The sequence below is a fragment of the Ascaphus truei genome, chromosome 4 (assembly GCF_040206685.1).
Source record: "Ascaphus truei isolate aAscTru1 chromosome 4, aAscTru1.hap1, whole genome shotgun sequence".
Classification (NCBI taxonomy): domain Eukaryota; kingdom Metazoa; phylum Chordata; class Amphibia; order Anura; family Ascaphidae; genus Ascaphus; species Ascaphus truei.
Genome location: NC_134486.1, coordinates 210,145,909 through 210,165,175, shown reverse-complemented (window position 1 = coordinate 210,165,175; position 19,267 = coordinate 210,145,909). Strand labels below are relative to the sequence as shown.

The 19,267-nt window shown below is 42.8% G+C and overlaps 1 protein-coding gene across 4 annotated transcripts in view; it reads left to right on the top strand.

Moving 5' to 3' along the window:
- The window catches only part of CATSPERE (catsper channel auxiliary subunit epsilon), an 891,786-nt gene that overhangs the window by 338,169 nt on the left and 534,350 nt on the right, over positions 1-19,267 (top strand). For 3 of the 4 annotated variants that reach the window (XM_075596820.1, XM_075596822.1, XM_075596819.1), the window contains one exon: positions 492-516. In XM_075596820.1, coding sequence (XP_075452935.1) covers positions 492-516 — 25 coding nt within the window. Of the gene's footprint in view, positions 1-489; positions 517-19,267 lie in introns of those variants that run through there. The other variant, XM_075596821.1, reaches the window with a different exon arrangement.

The window sequence follows — 19,267 nt, the reverse complement described above, 5'->3', positions numbered from 1 at the left end:
CAGCCGGGCATAATACCTTTATTATTGGTCTGGTTACCCCTTCACCGTCACATCTCCCCAATATGGCTCAGAGGTAACCAGCCAGGCATAAGACCTTTATTTATGTCCTGTTTACCCCTCACCGTCACACAGATCACCAGCCTATTCTTTTTTTCCTAGCTTTTTTGTTCCATGCCGACTACAACGTTTTTTCTCTTAAAAATGTAGTTAAACATGGCCCTTTTAATTAGTTATATTTGGACACACACTTAAGTGGTATTGGCCCTTATTCTAGAAAGCCCCACTAAAGTCATTTAAACAAGAGCCATAGATGAAAAATAAATCACAAAAAGTGCAACAACCACAAATAAAAACTATATTAATAAAAAAATATTTGAAGTCTACAGACTTCAGACTTCTTTAAGTTTGCCTTTATAAATGCATTTTTTTCACATTTCTTATGTAAAATTGTATTTATGACTAATATATTATTTATTCCTGTATTTTCTTAGACAAAATTCCACGCACAAATTGCAGGTATGGCATGTTTGCTCTCTTCTCTGTCAGTTTCTGTTTCAGTGTTCAAATCTGAATGTATTGTATTTAATAAAGTAATAATTCCAAAAGAAGGCAGTGCTGGCCAATAATGCCCTCTTCTGAAAGAATTATTACTATTATAGGCTAAATGTGCAGTATGTATGAATCTGTATTTGTATTAATAATATAGACACTTTTTTATAGTCCTATTTATTTTGTATTAACATAACATACTACATTGTTTTGAACTTTTACAGTACTTATTGTTTATTAAAAGAAATGTGTAAATTTAAATATATTTGAACTTTTATAGTTCGCACCGCAGACCTGAGTAGTATTAGATTATGGTCTATATGTGCGTCAAAATAACAAACATCAATTGAAACAATTTTATTACATATATTACTTTAAAAATTCTTTAAAAACTACTTAATGCTCTCTTGGGGAGAGATGCTAATGACTACATAAACAATGTATGTAGGGCTTATCTGATTGATACACTATCAGTATAGCTGTGGCATCAACAAGATGAGCTAGACCAATCCAGACACAAGGGCAGACTCCTCTTGAGGCTCTCATATAGGTAGACTAGCGAAACGTATCACTTAAGGTAGATGGAACCAGCAAGTATAAACTCCTCAAGTAGAGGTTTAAAGAAGCTTTCAGTGTATCACCATTGCGGCTAAAAAACGCGACGTACGTTTCGTCGCCTTGAGCGACTTCTTCCGGGGTGGGCGTAGACTCGTCTCTGTCGGCCCCTTTATACACTGGCGACATACTTTATTCGAGCTTGGCTAGTCCCACGAATTCGGGTATACCCAGGTGTATTGAGGTTTGTGACTGTTTTCTGCCCGAGTGCATTGGGTTATTTTCCATGCAGGGATTGAAGCATTTTATTCCCGCTGGCAGCAATACTGCACAGTATATATATATATACTGCATTACAATTCATGAATTTATGCCATCTGGTAGACACGCGAAGCATTGCAGCCTATTAAATCCTAATCATTATCATTTAACAGATCAGCCGCCCGTCAGCCAGGCATGAACCCAGGCTGGGAAGGCAAACGCAACGGGGCTTGTCAGAGGTGAGGAGCGGCGCATTCCAGGTATCTGCCAGGTACATACTGGGTATTTGCTCGAATAAAGTGTGTCGGTGCAGTACGTCATCGTTGCCATAGCAACCGTGAGACGCTAGTGTAGGTCCGCGGTGGTGGTGGTGGCGTGAGTGTACTGCACTTTGGCAGTGTATTTTTAATGCACATTAAAGAACATAGTTATTGGCTCACAGAAGTTTGCTGTGAAACAGGAATACCTGTGGTCCAATAGAGGCTGCAGTCGTGTTGACGTAGTTTTGGAAGGTACAGTGAGTTACAGCAGAGATAGTAAAAACTGCAGAAGTGGATTAATGTATACAGATGTATTGGTACCTACATATATGTGTGATACCTATGGTAATGGTGGTCCTGTGATTTGTAGTGAATCAATATGTTGATACAGAGAAAGCTTCATCACAGAAAAGGTGTGTACACAAAACCTTCGTTGAGGCCAGATGGATAATGCGTGTTCAATAGATATATCCACCTGGCCTCGCATTGTAGCAGTTTTTGATCCCAGTTGCCCTTCCTGATTGTGGGTGCAATATGATCGATACCCTGGAAACTGAGGGTGCTGCTGTCTCCATCGTGTACTCCCCGTACGTGTCGGGAGACAGGGGTATCCGCAGAATTTCGGATAGAGCCCAGATGTTCAAGGACTCTTCTCCTTAGTTCTCGTTTGGTTTTGCCCACATATTTCAAACCACAGGAGCAAGAGATCAAGTAGATAACTCCTGTGCTTTTACAATTCATGAAGGTTTTGACCTTGTAGGTCTTGGTTTTCTGCGTGTTGGTGAACGTTGAGCTTTCTCTCATAAATTCACAGGCCTTACAGTGGTGGCACTTAAAAAAACCTTTCATAGACAGCCATGTCTTTTGGTTTTTATTTCTCGTGAAGTGGCTGTGTACCAAGTGGTCCCGTATGTTTTTGGAATGTCTCCACACAATTGATGGATGTGGTCTGAGGACTTTCTTGAGGTCTTCGTCGTTGGTAAGTATAGACCAGTGTTTTTTGAGTATCCGGTTAATGTCATGCCACTGACCATTGTAAGTGCTAATACAGCGTATCTCACTTATACCTTCAGTTTTTTGTTTGTCTACAAGAAGATTTTCTCTGGGTGTATTAACTGCTCTGTGGTAGGCTTGTTTGAGTTGGTTATTAGAATATCCCCGTGCTAGGAAGTTCTTTTTCATTTCCTTGGCCTGTACTTTAAATGTTGCCAGATCAGAACAGTTCCTTCTTATGCGCAGGTATTGTCCAATCGGGATACCTCAAATAAGTGGTTTCGGATGGAAGCTGTCAGCCAGGAGGTAGCTGTTAGTGGATGTTTCCTTTTTATAATTACAGGTGGACAGATAACCGTCATTTGTTTTTGTAATTGTTAGATCCAGAAAGGAGATGCTTAGGTTGCTAATCTCTGACGTGAGTTTGAGATTGTGGTTGTTGGCATTCAGTAGACCTAGGAATGTGTCTAGTTCCTGTCTACTGCCTTTCCACAGCAACATAATATCATCTATGTACCGGAGCCATATGTCAATATGCTCGGTGTACTGTGACATGGCTTCTGAAAACACGCTAACCTCTTCCCACCATCCTAGGTAGAGGTTAGCGTATGTGGGGGCACAAGTTGTGCCCATGCCTGTCCCCTGTATCTGCAGGTAATATTTGCAGTTAAAAAGGAAGTAATTATGCTCAAGGATAAATTCAAGGAGCGATATTACAAATGAGTTATGTTCTGTGAAGAGAAGGCTTCTAGTTGACAGGACGTGTTTAACCGCCCATAGGCCTATTTCTTGCTGTATACTCGTATAGAGTGATTCAACATCGAAACTGACCAGTAAGGTTTCCTTGTCCACTTGTATACCTTCTAGGTGTTTTAATACGTCTTTTGTGTCTTTCACGTACACTGGCGACACACTTTATTCGAGCTTGGCTAGTCCCACGAATTCGGGTATACCCGGGTGTATTGAGGTTTGTGACTGTTTTCTGCCCGAGTACATTGAGTTATTTTTCAGGCAGGGATTGAAGCATTTTATTCCCGCTGGCTGCAATACTGCACAGTATATATATATACACTGCATTACAATTCATGAATTTATGCCATCTGGTAGACACGCGAAGCATTGCAGCCTATTAAATCCTAATCATCCTCATTTAACAGATCAGCCGCCCATCAGCCAGGCATGAACCCAGGCTGGGAAGGCAAATGCAACGGGGCTTGTCAGAGGTGAGGAGCGGTGCATTCCAGGTATCTGCCAGGTACATACCGGGTATTTGCTCGAATAAAGTGTGTCGGTGCAGTATGAAGGTAAACTAGTGACGAAGTTTCTGAGTACCTGATCGACATATATACTCGAATTTTCTGTGAGGGACCCTATGCCGGACACAATGGGACGGCCTGGTGGTTTCGTGCTGTTCTTGTGTATCTTAGGTATGCTGTAGAAAGTGGCTGTAACGGGGTTCTTTTGCATCATGAAATCTTTCTCTTGTTTCGTAATGACTTTAGTCTCAAGGCAATTAGTAAGAATGGTTTCCAGCTTGGTTTGAAAGATTTCTGTAGGATCTCGATCGAGAACCTTATAACACCGTTTATCGCCTAGCAATCTTAGGTTCTCAGCCACATATTGTTCTCTATCTAGTATGACTAGATTGCCGCCTTTGTCTGCCGGTTTGATGGTAATATCTTCTTTGCCTTTGAGTTCCCTGAGCACTTTTTGTTCTTTTGATTCAAGGTTATTTTTGCCTTTATTGATTTTAAGTTCCTCCAAATCTTTGGTAACTAGATTTAGAAAGGTCGATATGTTTGAGCAGGAGTCCTGATGTGGAGTGAACCGACTCTGTGGTTTTAATGAGGTGTGTGGGCCATCTCCTGGGTTCTTTTCCCCATCTTCTAATAGGTGTATCAGGTTGGTCAGATGTTCTTGATCTTGTGTAGGTAACAGTTCCTCATGTAGACCGATGACTCTTTGTCGTTCTTTTCGTTTAAAATGCTTGTGCAATAGCATCTTCCTTGCAAACAAATTCATATCCTTTACTGTTTCAAAAAGGTCGAAAGTACCCATAGGGACAAAGGATAGGCCCTTACTCAATACTCCTAGTAGTCTCCTGTTAGTTTCATCTTTGACAGATTTATGACCCTGTTATGATCTTCAGGATCATGTACACCTGTTGAACTTATCGTCTCTCTCTCCTTGGCCTCCTGTGTTGTGACCAGCCTCCTCTTCCTCTTCCTGTCCAGGGTGCCTCCTCTCCGTGTTTTTCGGGTCCATAGTCGACCTCCTCCTGTGCCTGTTCTAAAAAACGTGGCTCAGTGGATGCTTTTTTGTTATTACTCTTCTTTGTTTTTGATCTGGTGCTGATTTTTTTCTTGAACTCATGCTGATAGCTTGAGTTTTCATCGGTTTCAGATATTTCCCACTCTGTTGAGGACTCACTAAGCTCCTGGGCTTTCGGTGTTGAAACTTTGAAATTATGTTTATAAATCTTTCCGCTTTCATAGTCCCCTGCATCTCTTATATATTTGGTGCGTTTCCTTTCTTTGATGTCTTTGACATATTTGTCAATGGTTTTTTGTAAAATATTTTCAAATTTTTCAAAGTTAGGAAACTCATTCCATTTAGATGCTTCAGCTTTATTATTTTCAACTTCTATGTTGATTTTTTTGAGTTCTATTAGTTCATTTTCCACTAAAAGATTCATCAGATCTTTTGAGCATTTCGTAATAATTTCGTCCCAATTTTTCATAAAGGTTTCTTCTTGAATGTGGTTGGAGGGGGAGAGGTTGACCCGGAGGCCCCTAGGAATCATCTTGGAATTAATGTACTTTTGTAGACTACAAACCTCCCACCATAGGCGGGATTGTTTTTTATAAACTCTTTCCAGATTCTGGAAATAGAGTTTTAGGTTTGTGGTGTTTGGTTCTTCTGGTATTGCCTGTTCAGTTGAGAAAATATTCTCACTGTCGGCCTCCCATTCGTTGAAATCCATTGTTCTGGATAGGAAGCCTGCCATCGTAGTATTGATGGATGATAACACCTCAAAGGTGTATATACTAGGGGTGGGCTGAGGTGGAGAACGGGTATAGGCAACCCGTGGAGAGAGACAAATGAAAATATGTGATACCTCGCTCAAACCCCCTGATGAAAGTATGTGGTCGCGTGCTGCCAGGGAGGAGAGACACAAATGGAGTGAAGTGTACAGAGTACACCAAAGATCACTATTGATGGCGCACCGCAGACCTGAGTAGTATTAGATCATGGTCTATATGTGCGTCAAAATAACAAACGTCTCGTTGTGTCCGGCATAGGGTCCCTCACAGAAAATTCGAGTATATATGTCGATCAGGTACTCAGAAACTTCGTCACTAGTTTACCTTCATACGTGAAAGACACCAAAGACGTATTAAAACACCTAGAAGGTATACAAGTGGACAAGGAAACCTTGCTGGTCAGTTTCGATGTTGAATCACTCTATACGAGTATACAGCACGAAATAGGCCTATGGGCGGTTAAACACTTCCTGTCAACTAGAAGCCTTCTCTTCACAGAACATAACTCATTTGTAATATCGCTCCTTGAATTTATCCTTGAGCATAATTACTTCCTTTTTAACTGCAAATATTACCTGCAGATACAGGGGACAGGCATGGGCACAACTTGTGCCCCCACATACGCTAACCTCTACCTAGGATGGTGGGAAGAGGTTAGCGTGTTTTCAGAAGCCATGTCACAGTACACCGAGCATATTGACATATGGCTCCGGTACATAGATGATATTATGTTGCTGTGGAAAGGCAGTAGATAGGAACTAGACACATTCCTAGGTCTACTGAATGCCAACAACCACAATCTCAAACTCACGTCAGAGATTAGCAACCTAAGCATCTCCTTTCTGGATCTAACCATTACAAAAACAAATGACGGTTATCTGTCCACCTGTAATTATAAAAAGGAAACATCCACTAACAGCTACCTCCTGGCTGACAACTTCCATCCGAAACCACTTATTTGAGGTATCCCGATTGGACAATACCTGCGCATAAGAAGGAACTGTTCTGATCTGGCAACATTTAAAGTACAGGCCAAGGAAATGAAAAAGAACTTCCTATTACGGGGATATTCTAATAACCAACTCAAACAAGCCTACCACAGAGCAGTTAATACACCCAGACAAAATCTTCTTGTAGACAAACAAAAAACTGAAGGTATAAGTGAGATACGCTGTATTAGCACTTACAATGGTCAGTGGCATGACATTAACCGGATACTCAAAAAACACTGGTCTATACTTACCAACGATGAAGACCTCAAGAAAGTCCTCAAACCACATCCATCAATTGTGTGGAGACGTTCCAAAAACATACGGGACCACTTGGTACACAGCCACTTCACGAGAAATAAAAACCAAAAGACATGGCTGTCTATGAAAGGTTTTTTTAAGTGCCACCACTGTAAGGCCTGTGAATTTATGAGAGAAAGCTCAACGTTCACCAACACGCAGAAAACCAAGATATACAAGGTCAAAACCTTCATGAATTGTAAAAGCACAGGAGTTATCTACTTGATCTCTTGCTCCTGTGGTTTGAAATATGTGGGCAAAACCAAACGAGAACTAAGGAGAAGAGTCCTTGAACATCTGGGCTCTATCTGAAATTCTGCGGATACCCCTGTCTCCCGACACGTACGGGGAGTACACGATGGAGACAGCAGCACCCTCAGTTTCCAGGGTATCTATCATATTGCACCCACAATCAGGAAGGGCAACTGGGATCAAAAACTGCTACAATGCGCGGCCAGGTGGATATATCTATTGAACACGCATTATCCATCTGGCCTCAACGAAGGTTTCGTGTGCACACCTTTTCTGTGATGAAGCTTTCTCTGTATCAACATATTGATTCACTACAAATCACAGGACCACCATTACCATAGGTATCACATATATATGTAGGTACCAATACATCTGTATACATTTATCCACTTCTGCAGTTTTTACTATCTCTGCTGTAACTCACTGTACCTTCCAAAACTGCGTCAACAAGACTGCAGCCTCTATTGGACCACAGGTATTCCTGTTTCACAGCAAACGTCTGTGAGCCAATAACTATGTACTTTAATGTGCATTAAAAATACACTGCCAAAGTGCAGTACACTCACGCCACCACCACCACCGCGGACCTACACTAGCGTCTCACGGTTGCTACAGCAACGATGACGTATAAATGGGCCGACAGAGACGCGTCTACGCCCACCCCGGAAGAAGTCGCTCAAGGCGACGAAACGTACGTCGGGTTTTTTAGCCGCAATGGTGATACACTGAAAGCTTCTTTAAACCTCTACTTGAGGAGTTTATACTTGCTGGTTCCATCTACCTTAAGTGATACGTTTCGCTAGTCTACCTATATGAGAGCCGCATCACGAGTTATACTTATTTATATTAGTGCCAACGGTTACCACGTTCGAATCTTTGCCAGAGGAACTTATGCTAGTTCTGACACCGACGGTCGCAACACTGCCGATTTGCCTGAGTCTTACACCTATATGCTCTGTATACCTCTTTATAGGGGCTAATTTATCATTACTATTGATACCCCGCTGTATTTATTCACCTAACTGGTACACTCAAAGTACTGACCAAGATCCCTGGTCGGCCCCGGTATAGCCTTTACCACAGAGAGTACATCTGCCATACTTACCAACGGGTCCACCTAAGTCATTTACGGGGACCCCGTACATGAAGGCGGATGCCGCCCAAACCAAGGGGTATCCACGGGATCACGGAAGTATGGTGCTGCGAGGCCACGACACAAATAACTATTAAATACTGTACCGTTATACTACACGGGAGAGGTCTACCCCAGAGTCAGTGACTCTATTAGCCGCTTCAGAAACACCCTATGGAGAAAAGGCATATCACAATAGACATGATCTGATACATTGAGCTATCACGCGACCCTACGGAGAAAGGCATACCACAACAGACATGATCTGATACACTTAGCTAATCATGCTGACACTGATGGTCGCAACACTGTTCATTTACCGGAGCTTTATACCTATATGCTCCCAACACCTGTATATAAGGGCTAAATTATCATCGCTATAGATACCCTACCGGATATACTTAACTAACGGGTCCACTCAGTGTATTCACCAAGACCCCAGCATAGCCCCGATATATATATAGCCATCACCACACAGAACATATCTGTCATACTCACCAACGGGTCCCCCTGAGTCACGTACGGGGACCCCGTACATGACGGCAGACGCCGCCCGAATCAAGGGGTACACACGTGAGAACGGAAGTATGGTATCACGAGACCACAATAAAAATAACTATTAAAAGTGTACCGACCGGTATACTACTTTGGAGAGATCCACCCCAGAGTCACTATCTCCATTGCCACATCAGGCACACACTACGAAGAGGGGCATACCACAATAGACGTGACCGGTTACACAGTTTAATCATGCGATCCCATGAGACCAGCAATGTGAAACCCCCACCAACAAGTTCATAAATATCATTGAACACATACAACGGGTCGGTGCCTGTACTGAACATACTGTATACAGACAGATCTAGAGGCACAGGTGTGGGCTGCATGACTCAACCACGCATCCCCGCAAGAACCACATAGTGTCTGGCATAAACACTATTCGTGCAAAGCTACATCTACTGACTGCTAATTACTAGCCTCTCTAATAGTCACTACATGAGACCTTACTCTGCAAATGCACAATATGCAAGGAACCATGTGAGCCATTTTCTAGACAGTCACTTTAGGTAGTTACGACCAGGGATTAACACACACCATGAAGGTATGAATTATGTTATTCAGCAAGCGTTAAGGGCTTAGGGGCACCTACCTCTACCGGAGACAATATCACTGTAAACTGATCTAGCAGCTTACATTTAGGAGTTGCTTTTTAGGTTTCCCATCAGCAGACCCCAGTCCTATGAACATCTCCTCTTAATCACTGTGGGTCAATTCACAGGTATATTAATACCCTCACCCTACGATTATCTCAAGAGGAGTCTGCCCTTGTGTCTGGATTGGTCTAGCTCATCTTGTTGATGCCACAGCTATACTGATAGTGTATCAATCAGATAAGCCCTACATACATTGTTTATGTAGTCATTAGCATCTCTCCCCAAGAGAGGATTAAGTAGTTTTTTAAAGAATTTTTAAAGTAATATATGTAATAAAATTGTTTCAATTGATGTTTGTTATTTTGACGCACATATAGACCATGATCTAATACTACTCAGGTCTGCGGTGCGCCATCAATAGGGATCTTTGGTGTACTCTGTACACTTCACTCTATTTGTGTCTCTCCTCCCTGGCAGCACGCGACCACATACTTTCATCGGGGGGTTTGAGCGAGGTATCACATATTTTTAACTTTTATAGTTCAAAAGAAAAAAAATACAATTGCACTCTATATGAAAGAAAAAATACTTGCGGTTACTGAGCTCAAAGGGAAATATCCCAAGGTATCCACATGAAGAAAAGAATAGCACTCCATATGCACTTTGAAGCGGTATGAAATGTATTCAAATTTCCAACGTTTCAGTTCAACACGGTAAATCTTTCTCAAGGTAAATAAACAATGTAATTGTGCCATATTTAAACCCTCTCCGGGTCCTTCTCCCAAATTATACAATCGGTGAATGCAATGCGTGATTGATTATGATACACACACAGTAGTCATAAACCACTGTAAAGGGCCATATATAAATATATACATTAGCATCATGGAACGACTAGTGAGATTAAAAAATGGAGGCATACACTGGCGACACACTTAATTCGAGCTCGGCTAGTCCCACGAATTCGGGTATACCCGGGTGTATTGAGGTTTGTGACTGTTTTCTGCCCGAGTGCATTGAGGTATTTTCCAAGCAGGGATTGAAGCATTTTATTCCCGCTGGCTGCAATACTGCACAGTATATATATATATACTGCATTACAATTCATGAATTTATGCCATCTGGTAGACACGCGAAGCATTGCAGCCTATTAAATCCTAATCATTATCATTTAACAGATCAGCCGCCCGTCAGCCAGGCATGAACCCAGGCTGGGAAGGCAAACACAACGGGGCTTGTCAGAGGTGAGGAGCGGCGCATTCCAGGTATCTGCCAGGTACATACTGGGTATTTGCTCGAATAAAGTGTGTCGGTGCAGTACAGTACAATAAATGATACCATTCCTACAATCGTAACCTAATCAAAGAGTTACCTTTGTACACTGCGAGTCATCTACGTGTAGCATGCCTCGACCTCTAATGCGGAAAGATCTGCTCAAGAAGCAGAATACGTCTGTAACGGTGTTCCCCCCCCTCCAATCGCAGATTGGGGCCATTACTGGGTGTTTCTGGTGCATACCTGCAAGAGGACCGAGTCGTCCGTGGTAACTTTGGGACTTCAGGAACAGTCTTCTGGGGTCCATACCCCACGATATACATAGCATTGCAGCACCTCCATCTGCCGTAGGCTCCAGGGATATGGAGGCGATCTCCCATGGTTGAATCGTAACTCTCCCTCCAGTTAGATCACACACCAGGCAGGAGGTACATTGCAAAACAGTAACGGGTTTATTACTACTCTTAGTGCAGTAAGGTACGGGTACTCAGCAGTCACCTGCCGGATCACAGTCTCGTATATCAGGTCTCAGGCATCGCTGGAGATAGTCCCTTGACCGTCACTATGGGCCTAGGGCACCCACAGCCAACCTAGCTCTTCCCCACCTCCCTAGCGGAGGCAGAGGTATAGTCACTCTACTCCTCCCTGGAGGGAAGAGCACATGGGTAGGCCCCAATCTCAGGCTCCCAGTCGTGACTTGCCTTCCTCATGGGGAAGGAACAACCCCAACTTTAGGGTGGTCCTGCCCTTAAGTACAGTAAGAGGACGGTCATCCCGTTGGCCCAGCCACAACAGGATATGCCACCCCCTGCTGTCACTCAAGCGCAGCACCAAAGGATGAAGGGGGAAACCCCCATGATAACTACTAGCAGACCTGTGAATACCAGGGTTTACTGCCAGCCAATAGGGTAGATTTAGTAGCCAGGGGGTACCCCACTATACTCTTCCTCTGGTGGAAATACCAACGCCCCCGCTTGGGGTTCTAAATTTTCGTGTACCATCTTTGATGTAACCTGAACAACAAAAATAACATTTCACATGATATATCACATTCATATGCATGATATACATTTTTATTGTGAAAACAGCACAGGTCATATGTTCATCATAAACATACTGTATTATGACCGTAATATACACATAGGTTCCTCCAACAGGGAGGACCTTACTTTCAATAATAATGTTCAGGATCAGGCTTCCGCACTAATGCTCCTGATGCATCAGTAACTGTGACAGAGAATACCCTCTTTGGATTTCTCTCTGAGAAATATACTCTACTCTGTCCAGGTAGGTTGAGCTACCAACTTTCCAAACTTGGATAAGATGGGCTAATCTCTCATGTACGTTACTGCAATGTGCTGCGGTTGTGCTCTAGCACATAAGCTTTCACCGCTTCAATCAGCGATTGTTCCTGGTTAGCATCAATTTCTCGCATAATAGGCTCCGGAACATAGGGATACTCAAACCCATGTGAGCTTCTGTTTTTCTGTAAGACAAGTCGCTCGGCACGGCTAATTTTAGTAAGCCGGCGACCTTCAGCTCTACCTGGAAGAACCCAGTATAAAGGTTCCTAAATAGGAGACACATAATTGTCTGACACATTACCCGACGGCTGTACATGTCCCGCTATTATATCCGCTTCCATTGTCCTCATTTTCTGAGCAGCCTTGTCAGGACTATACACCCCTTTTGCCCACCAATCGTGAACTATATTGTCGGTTTCTAATAAGAACCCTGTGCGGTCCATAAAGGGTACATATCCCTGAAACCGGGAGTGCCACCATGGGTGTAAACTAGCAGGCCCTGCTACAGCAACCCCTGGGTGTGAAATATCGTTGGAAGTGGTAGCATCAGAGTTAACAGACATTGCATACTGACTAAATCCACTATTTACACTGCAATTGTCTACATCTTAATTAATAACATTATCATCTGGAATAACATTATCATTTGTAACAACATTACTATCGGTCAGCATAGTATTCCCATAAAACCAGTCCTTCCAGTCCGAAGAGGGAATATGATTAAAAGTGGCCCAAACAAGTACGTCCCTGGGGCCCGATACTAACGTAGTACGCAGTATTGACTTAGCAGCAATGGGCTGTGGCCTTGATAGGGGATCCGACTCATAGTCCTTGTGCGGTGCCCAACCCGCTGTGGTAGATACATCCCTGCTCCGAGAGACGAGTCATCTTTGCGGGTCATTTTTCAATTGCACTCTATATGAAAGAAAAAATACTTGCGGTTACTGAGCTCAAAGGGAAATATCCCAAGGTATCCACATGAAGAAAAGAATAGCACTCCATATGCACTTTGAAGCGGTATGAAATGTATTCAAATTTCCAACGTTTCAGTTCAACACGGTAAATCTTTCTCAAGGTAAATAAACAATGTAATTGTGCCATATTTAAACCCTCTCCGGGTCCTTCTCCCAAATTATACAATCGGTGAATGCAATGCGTGATTGATTATGATACACACAGTAGTCATAAACCACTGTAAAGGGCCATATATAAATATATACATTAGCATCATGGAACGACTAGTGAGATTAAAAAATGGAGGCATACAGTACAATAAATGATGCCTGTGGACGGACGTTCACAGAGGTACACAATTAGGAGGCTTTATAATGTGAAATTATAATAGGCTTTATTGTGCCTGTTCCTTTTCATCAGGAAATTATCCAAACACAGGGGGGGGGGGGGAACAAAGCTTCCATTCACTTGGGAGTATTTCTAGTGAAATCCTTTGCAATAAGTTCACATCTCCCTTAGTCAAGCAGTTCTCGCAGCCCCAAAACATATAGCATGAAAATAAGCAGATATAAGCAGTCTCTTAAGAATAAAAGTCTTATCTGTTTCTTGGAGGGAAAATCTCACTTCCTGGTTCAGCTTCAGGTGCAGAGGTTTTCCCTGTGTCTTGAATTCAGCTCTGCTGTGCAGAGCTCAAGACCGCTCAGCTCCAGAGATCTGGGTTTCTTTTGGTCAGTCTCTCCTGGGACTCAAGAACCTCTGCTCTGTCTCTCCATAGGTCAGCTCTCAGTCAGAGCTAGGGAGGAGTTACTTCCTGTCTCAAAGGCAGGCTTTTTCTACTACCTGTAATCAGGCAGGTGGTGCTAGTTAATTTGCTACCAGCAGTTAACCACCACACTGCTGGATTAGAGGCACCTTTGTGAACAGGGATAAGTCCCCTATATTGAAGGTAGAAAAAACAGGATATTCAGCGCTCGTGCTGTATGATGGTGTGGATGATCCCTTTGCAGCATGTACATAAAGCGTCTCCCCAGAAACTCTCAAATCTAGGTGAACCCCCCTTAAAAAGGGGGGAGGGCACCCTGAAATACAAGATAATAAAAAATGCACAAATGCGCAGCAGGGATTAGTGGAAGGTAGTTTATTAAAAATACACACAAACTCTGAGGGGATCCAACCCCACTTCAGAACAGCTGTGCAGCTGGACGGCTAAGTACTACCCAGGAGAACACCTGATGGTGACTAAACCCTAAGCTGCACAGTATACAAATACAGTAAAATTTATATAAAAACACATGAAAGAAAAAAACAAACATGAAAACAACCTATCAACAGATTTGTATAGAAACCGCCATAAGGTTGGGCACTGGCAAGGGGAAACGGACACTCACACTGAGACAGTGAGCAGACTCGCGGTGGCTGCACAGGATCCGGATCTCAGCACCGCGGAGATGGAAAAAAACGCTGCTGTCTCCTGCAGGCTCCGTCTCAGCTTACCAGCATACACGCGCAGGATGACCTGTCATGACCTCTACGCGTTTCATACCAAGTACTTCGTCAGGAGGTCACGTACAGCGTCATCCGCGCGTATATATAGGCGTCAACTGATTGAATAAACCAGCCCCCTCAGAGAAACACCCTTACTTTGCCTAATTGCTACACTGATTAAAACACCTTGAAATAAGGTTACTAGGCAACAGGGTGTATGACAACTCATGTGGGGGATGTGTGCAAGTATAAATTAATCATTGCACTCACCCCTATGAAAAAATACAGGAAAAAGACCTCTAACAACATAAATGATATACTATGTAAACAAATCATGCTGAAACCTGTATATAAATAAAAGAAAAAAGAACAAATGATTAAATAAAAACAAATAAATATAAAAACATACATAAATGTTAATGCAAATAAATGTTAATAAATTCATTTTATTAAAAACGGAATACCTTATCTTAAAAAAGGAGTCAATTCAATTAGTTAATTGAAACCATAGGGATGTCTAGTATGCATCTCATAAATCCAAAATTGCTCCCGTTTCAATAAATGATTATCTCTATTACCCTGTCTACTACCTAGTGATACACTTTCAAGTCCCTTAAATTTAATACAACCAGGTTCACTATTATGCACTTCTTTAAAGTGTTTCAAAAGCGGAGTTAATGGCATACCCTTTGCTATTATTTTTGGTATGTTTTTAACATTTCTCAGGTGCTCTAACATGCGCATTTTAAACGGTCTTTTTGTCTTACCAATGTACTGTAAATTACAGCTACACTGTAAGGCATAGACCACATGCGTTGTCTGACAATTAATTAAACTTGTAATATTGTAGACCTTGTTAGTAACTCCTGATGTAACTGTTTTCCCTTGACAGATATGGTTACACGCTTTACACTTTCCGCATTTGTACATGCCTTTAACTCCTAGGCGAGTTTTAATATCTCCAGATACGATGGACTCTCTGGAGACTTGACTTGGAGCCAGAATGTGTTTAAGGTTAGGTGCTCGTTTGAACACTATCCCTGGTTTGGACTTTAGTAGGGGACCCAAAATGGGATCAGCTTTTAATATCCCCCAATGTTTTTGCAGAATTTTTCTAACATTGTAATGGGTATCACTAAATTGAGTAATAAATGCTGGGATTTGATCAAATCCCAGCATTTATTACTCAATTTAGTGATACCCATTACAATGTTAGAAAAATTCTGCAAAAACATTGGGGGATATTAAAAGCTGATCCCATGACCGTTTAAAATGCGCATGTTAGAGCACCTGAGAAATGTTAAAAACATACCAAAAATAATAGCAAAGGGTATGCCATTAACTCCGCTTTTGAAACACTTTAAAGAAGTGCATAATAGTTAACCTGGTTGTATTAAATTTAAGGGACTTGAAAGTGTATCACTAGGTAGTAGACAGGGAAATAGAGATAATCATTTATTGAAACGGGAGCAATTTTGGATTTATGAGATGCATACTAGACATCCCTATGGTTTCAATGAACTAATTGAATTGACTCCTTTTTTAAGATAAGGTATTCCGTTTTTAATAAAATGAATTTATTAACATTTATTTGCATTAACATTTATGTATGTTTTTATATTTATTTGTTTTTATTTAATCATTTGTTCTTTTTTCTTTTATTTATATACAGGTTTCAGCATGATTTGTTTACATAGTATATCATTTATGTTGTTAGAGGTCTTTTTCCTGTATTTTTTCATAGGGGTGAGTGCAATGATTAATTTATACTTGCACACATCCCCCACATGAGTTGTCATACACCCTGTTGCCTAGTAACCTTATTTCAAGGTGTTTTAATCAGTGTAGCAATTAGGCAAAGCAGGATGTTTCTCTGAGGGGGCTGGTTTATTCAATCAGTTGCCGCCTATATATACGCGCGGATGACGCTGTACGTGACCTCCTGACGAAGTACTTGGTACGAAACGCGTAGAGGTCACGACAGGTCATCCTGCGCGTGTATGCTGGTAAGCTTAGACGGAGCCTGCAGGAGACAGCAGCGTTTTTTTCCATCTCCGCGGTGCTGAGATCCGGATCCTGTGCAGCCACCGCGAGTCTGCTGACTGTCTCAGTGTGAGTGTCCGTTTCCCCTTGCCAGTGCCCAACCTTATGGCGGTTTCTATACAAATCTGTTGATAGGTTGTTTTCATGTTTGTTTTTTTCTTTCATGTGTTTTTATGTAAATTTTACTGTATTTTTTATACTGTGCAGCTTAAGGTTTAGTCACCATCAGGTGTTCTCCTGGGTAGTACTTAGCCGTCCAGCTGCACAGCTGTTCTGAGGTGGGGTTGGATCCCCCTCAGAGTTTGTGTGTATTTTTAATAAACTACCTTCCACTAATCCCTGGTGCGCATTTGTGCATTTTTTATTATCAGGCATAAGTCCCCTGTTACTGTACATACCTCCCCTGTTTGTGGGAAGCTCGGGCTTACCACGGCCAAAGCCCATCCTTCCACTCTCATTCGAGATCTTTCTGTGACTTGAATGAGAGTGGATGGAGGAAGAGAACCCTCTGTCCCGCTGGGATTGGAGCCCTTTCTCCAGTTTATTTTTGTCTCCTCCCGAAGGTGCTTGAGATCAGCACTCGTCAGTCGCTCGAGGAGGACTTTTTCAACGTAAAGTCTTTTTATCGCGTGCGTGGTCATGAGATTTCTGTTGCGTCGGGCACTCCTCTTTTTATTGACAAAGTGTATGGCAACAGTTGTAGAGCAGTTAGGACTAGCCCTTAGAGTTTTCTGCTCTTCTCCACACCATGGAGTCGCCAGTTCACCTTCTTTGGGACTGAGTTGCACCTCCACCTCCTTTTCCAGAGAACGTCCTATTTTTTCAGCTTCCTCAGCTAAGGATTCTTCTGGCTTTGATTCTGCACTCCTACCTCTGTTTGTTGCCTGTTGGGAAGATGTAGGTTTGGCTAGTGCTTTCTTAGGTGGCTGTATTAGAGTCTCCTTCATATTCTGGAGCTCCGTAATTTTTGTTGTCAAGGTTGCCGCTGCGTCTGTTTCCTCCTTGGTGTACTGACTCAAGGGAATGGAACAGTCTCTCTGTCTCTCCAGCTCTTGCTCCAGTTTCTGAGCCTTCTCACGCTCCCTCTCATACAGAGTCACCTGGTATCGAAGCTCCGCCTCCAATGATGCTCTGAAGACATGCAGCATGGCTTTTAGCTCCTCATACTGCTCTGTGGGGATGTACTGGGTATTCAGACGTTCCTGCAGCGCTTGTACCTCTTTAGCAGCCTGCAGCTTTTCTTCCTGCAGCGTTTGCTGCTTCTCCTCAGCATACTGGAGGTGTGTATGCAGACCTTGCAGTTGGTTCTGCAGTCGGTGCTCTGCTTCAAACATTTCCTCTTTCAAAAGTTTATTTATTTCTTTAAGAGCCTGCAGCTCTTCATTCTTTCCCTTGACGTATTCTTTATTCTTAAATTTTCTCTTTTTTCAGTCTCTGTACTATTCAGGGCTTCCTTGCAGTCCACCTTCCATTTTTGCACATCTGCTTGGAGGCGGGCTGTCTCCTGGCGTGAGACTTCCATCTCCAGGTTTAAGTTCTGAAGCTCCTTCTGAGAGACTTTGAAATCTAAGTTAAGATGTAGGATAGTTTTCCTTGAAATGTCCAGCTCCTCAGTGAGACTGTGTAGTTCCTTTCTGGAAACTTCCAGGTCTGTGCGGCAGCTGTTGGTCTCATGATGTGAGGCATCCAGTGCTCTGCGGAGTGTCTGAACCTCTTTCTGAGATACGTCCACTTCTATCCGGACACTGTTGATCTCCTGTTGTGACGCATTCAGCTCTATGCGAAGAGTGTGAACCTCTTGCTGGAAGACTGTCATCTGCTTCAGTGCCTCCTCATACTTCCGCTTTAGCGTAGCCACCATTTTATCAGATTGGCTCTGCTTTTCATCCATGGCGGAAATAGTAGCCTTTGCAGTATCTAGCTCAGTCTTGAGATCGTCCAATTCTGTTCTGGCTAAAGAGTAAATTGTGAGTACATCTTTTTGTAGCCTCATGTTATTTTTCTGTAGCTCTGTGTTATCTGCTCTCTCAAGTTTCAATTGTTCTTGAAGTAGATCACAGTCATGCCTGGCAATTTTCAGGGCGTCTTCAGGGCTGGTCAAGGGATCGTCACTCACTGGTTCCGGCTCCACTTCCCTGGGATAACTAGTTGACGGTTCCTCACTGTTAGCATCGGACAGACACTTCTTTGGGGTACACAACTTCTGCCTTGGGCCCTCTGGATATTCGGTTATACTCGGGACGAATTCTCCATTTTCTCTAGCCTGCAGGGCATCTCGGTCCCCCTTTTTCTCCACAGGATCTGCGGACGTGTCTGTTACTTCCACGGTAAGTGAAGAACTGCTTTTCTTTTTCTTCCTTTTTGATTTGGATGACACCGTCCCTTCAGGGATACTGGGGTCTCCATCTTCATTTGAAGTTTTAGCAGCGTCACTGGATCCACCCGGCTTTTCTTGCAACTGTAATAGCTGACGGAAATATTCGGTGATCCACTGCTCCTGCTCTATCTCCTGCTGATCATATTCGTCATCAAAGGGAGCGGTCTTTTCTATTCGTGCCGAGTTCAGGCACCCCCACCATTCTTGGGGTGTTTTGTGGGTGTGACTCGGTTCGAGTTCCCCGTAAGAGATGTCTTCCTCTTTATTGGACTGGAAGGGCCACTCTTCAGTGGGGTAGGGTTCATTACAGGAACGCTGCATCTTGTCCTCCATTTTTAGG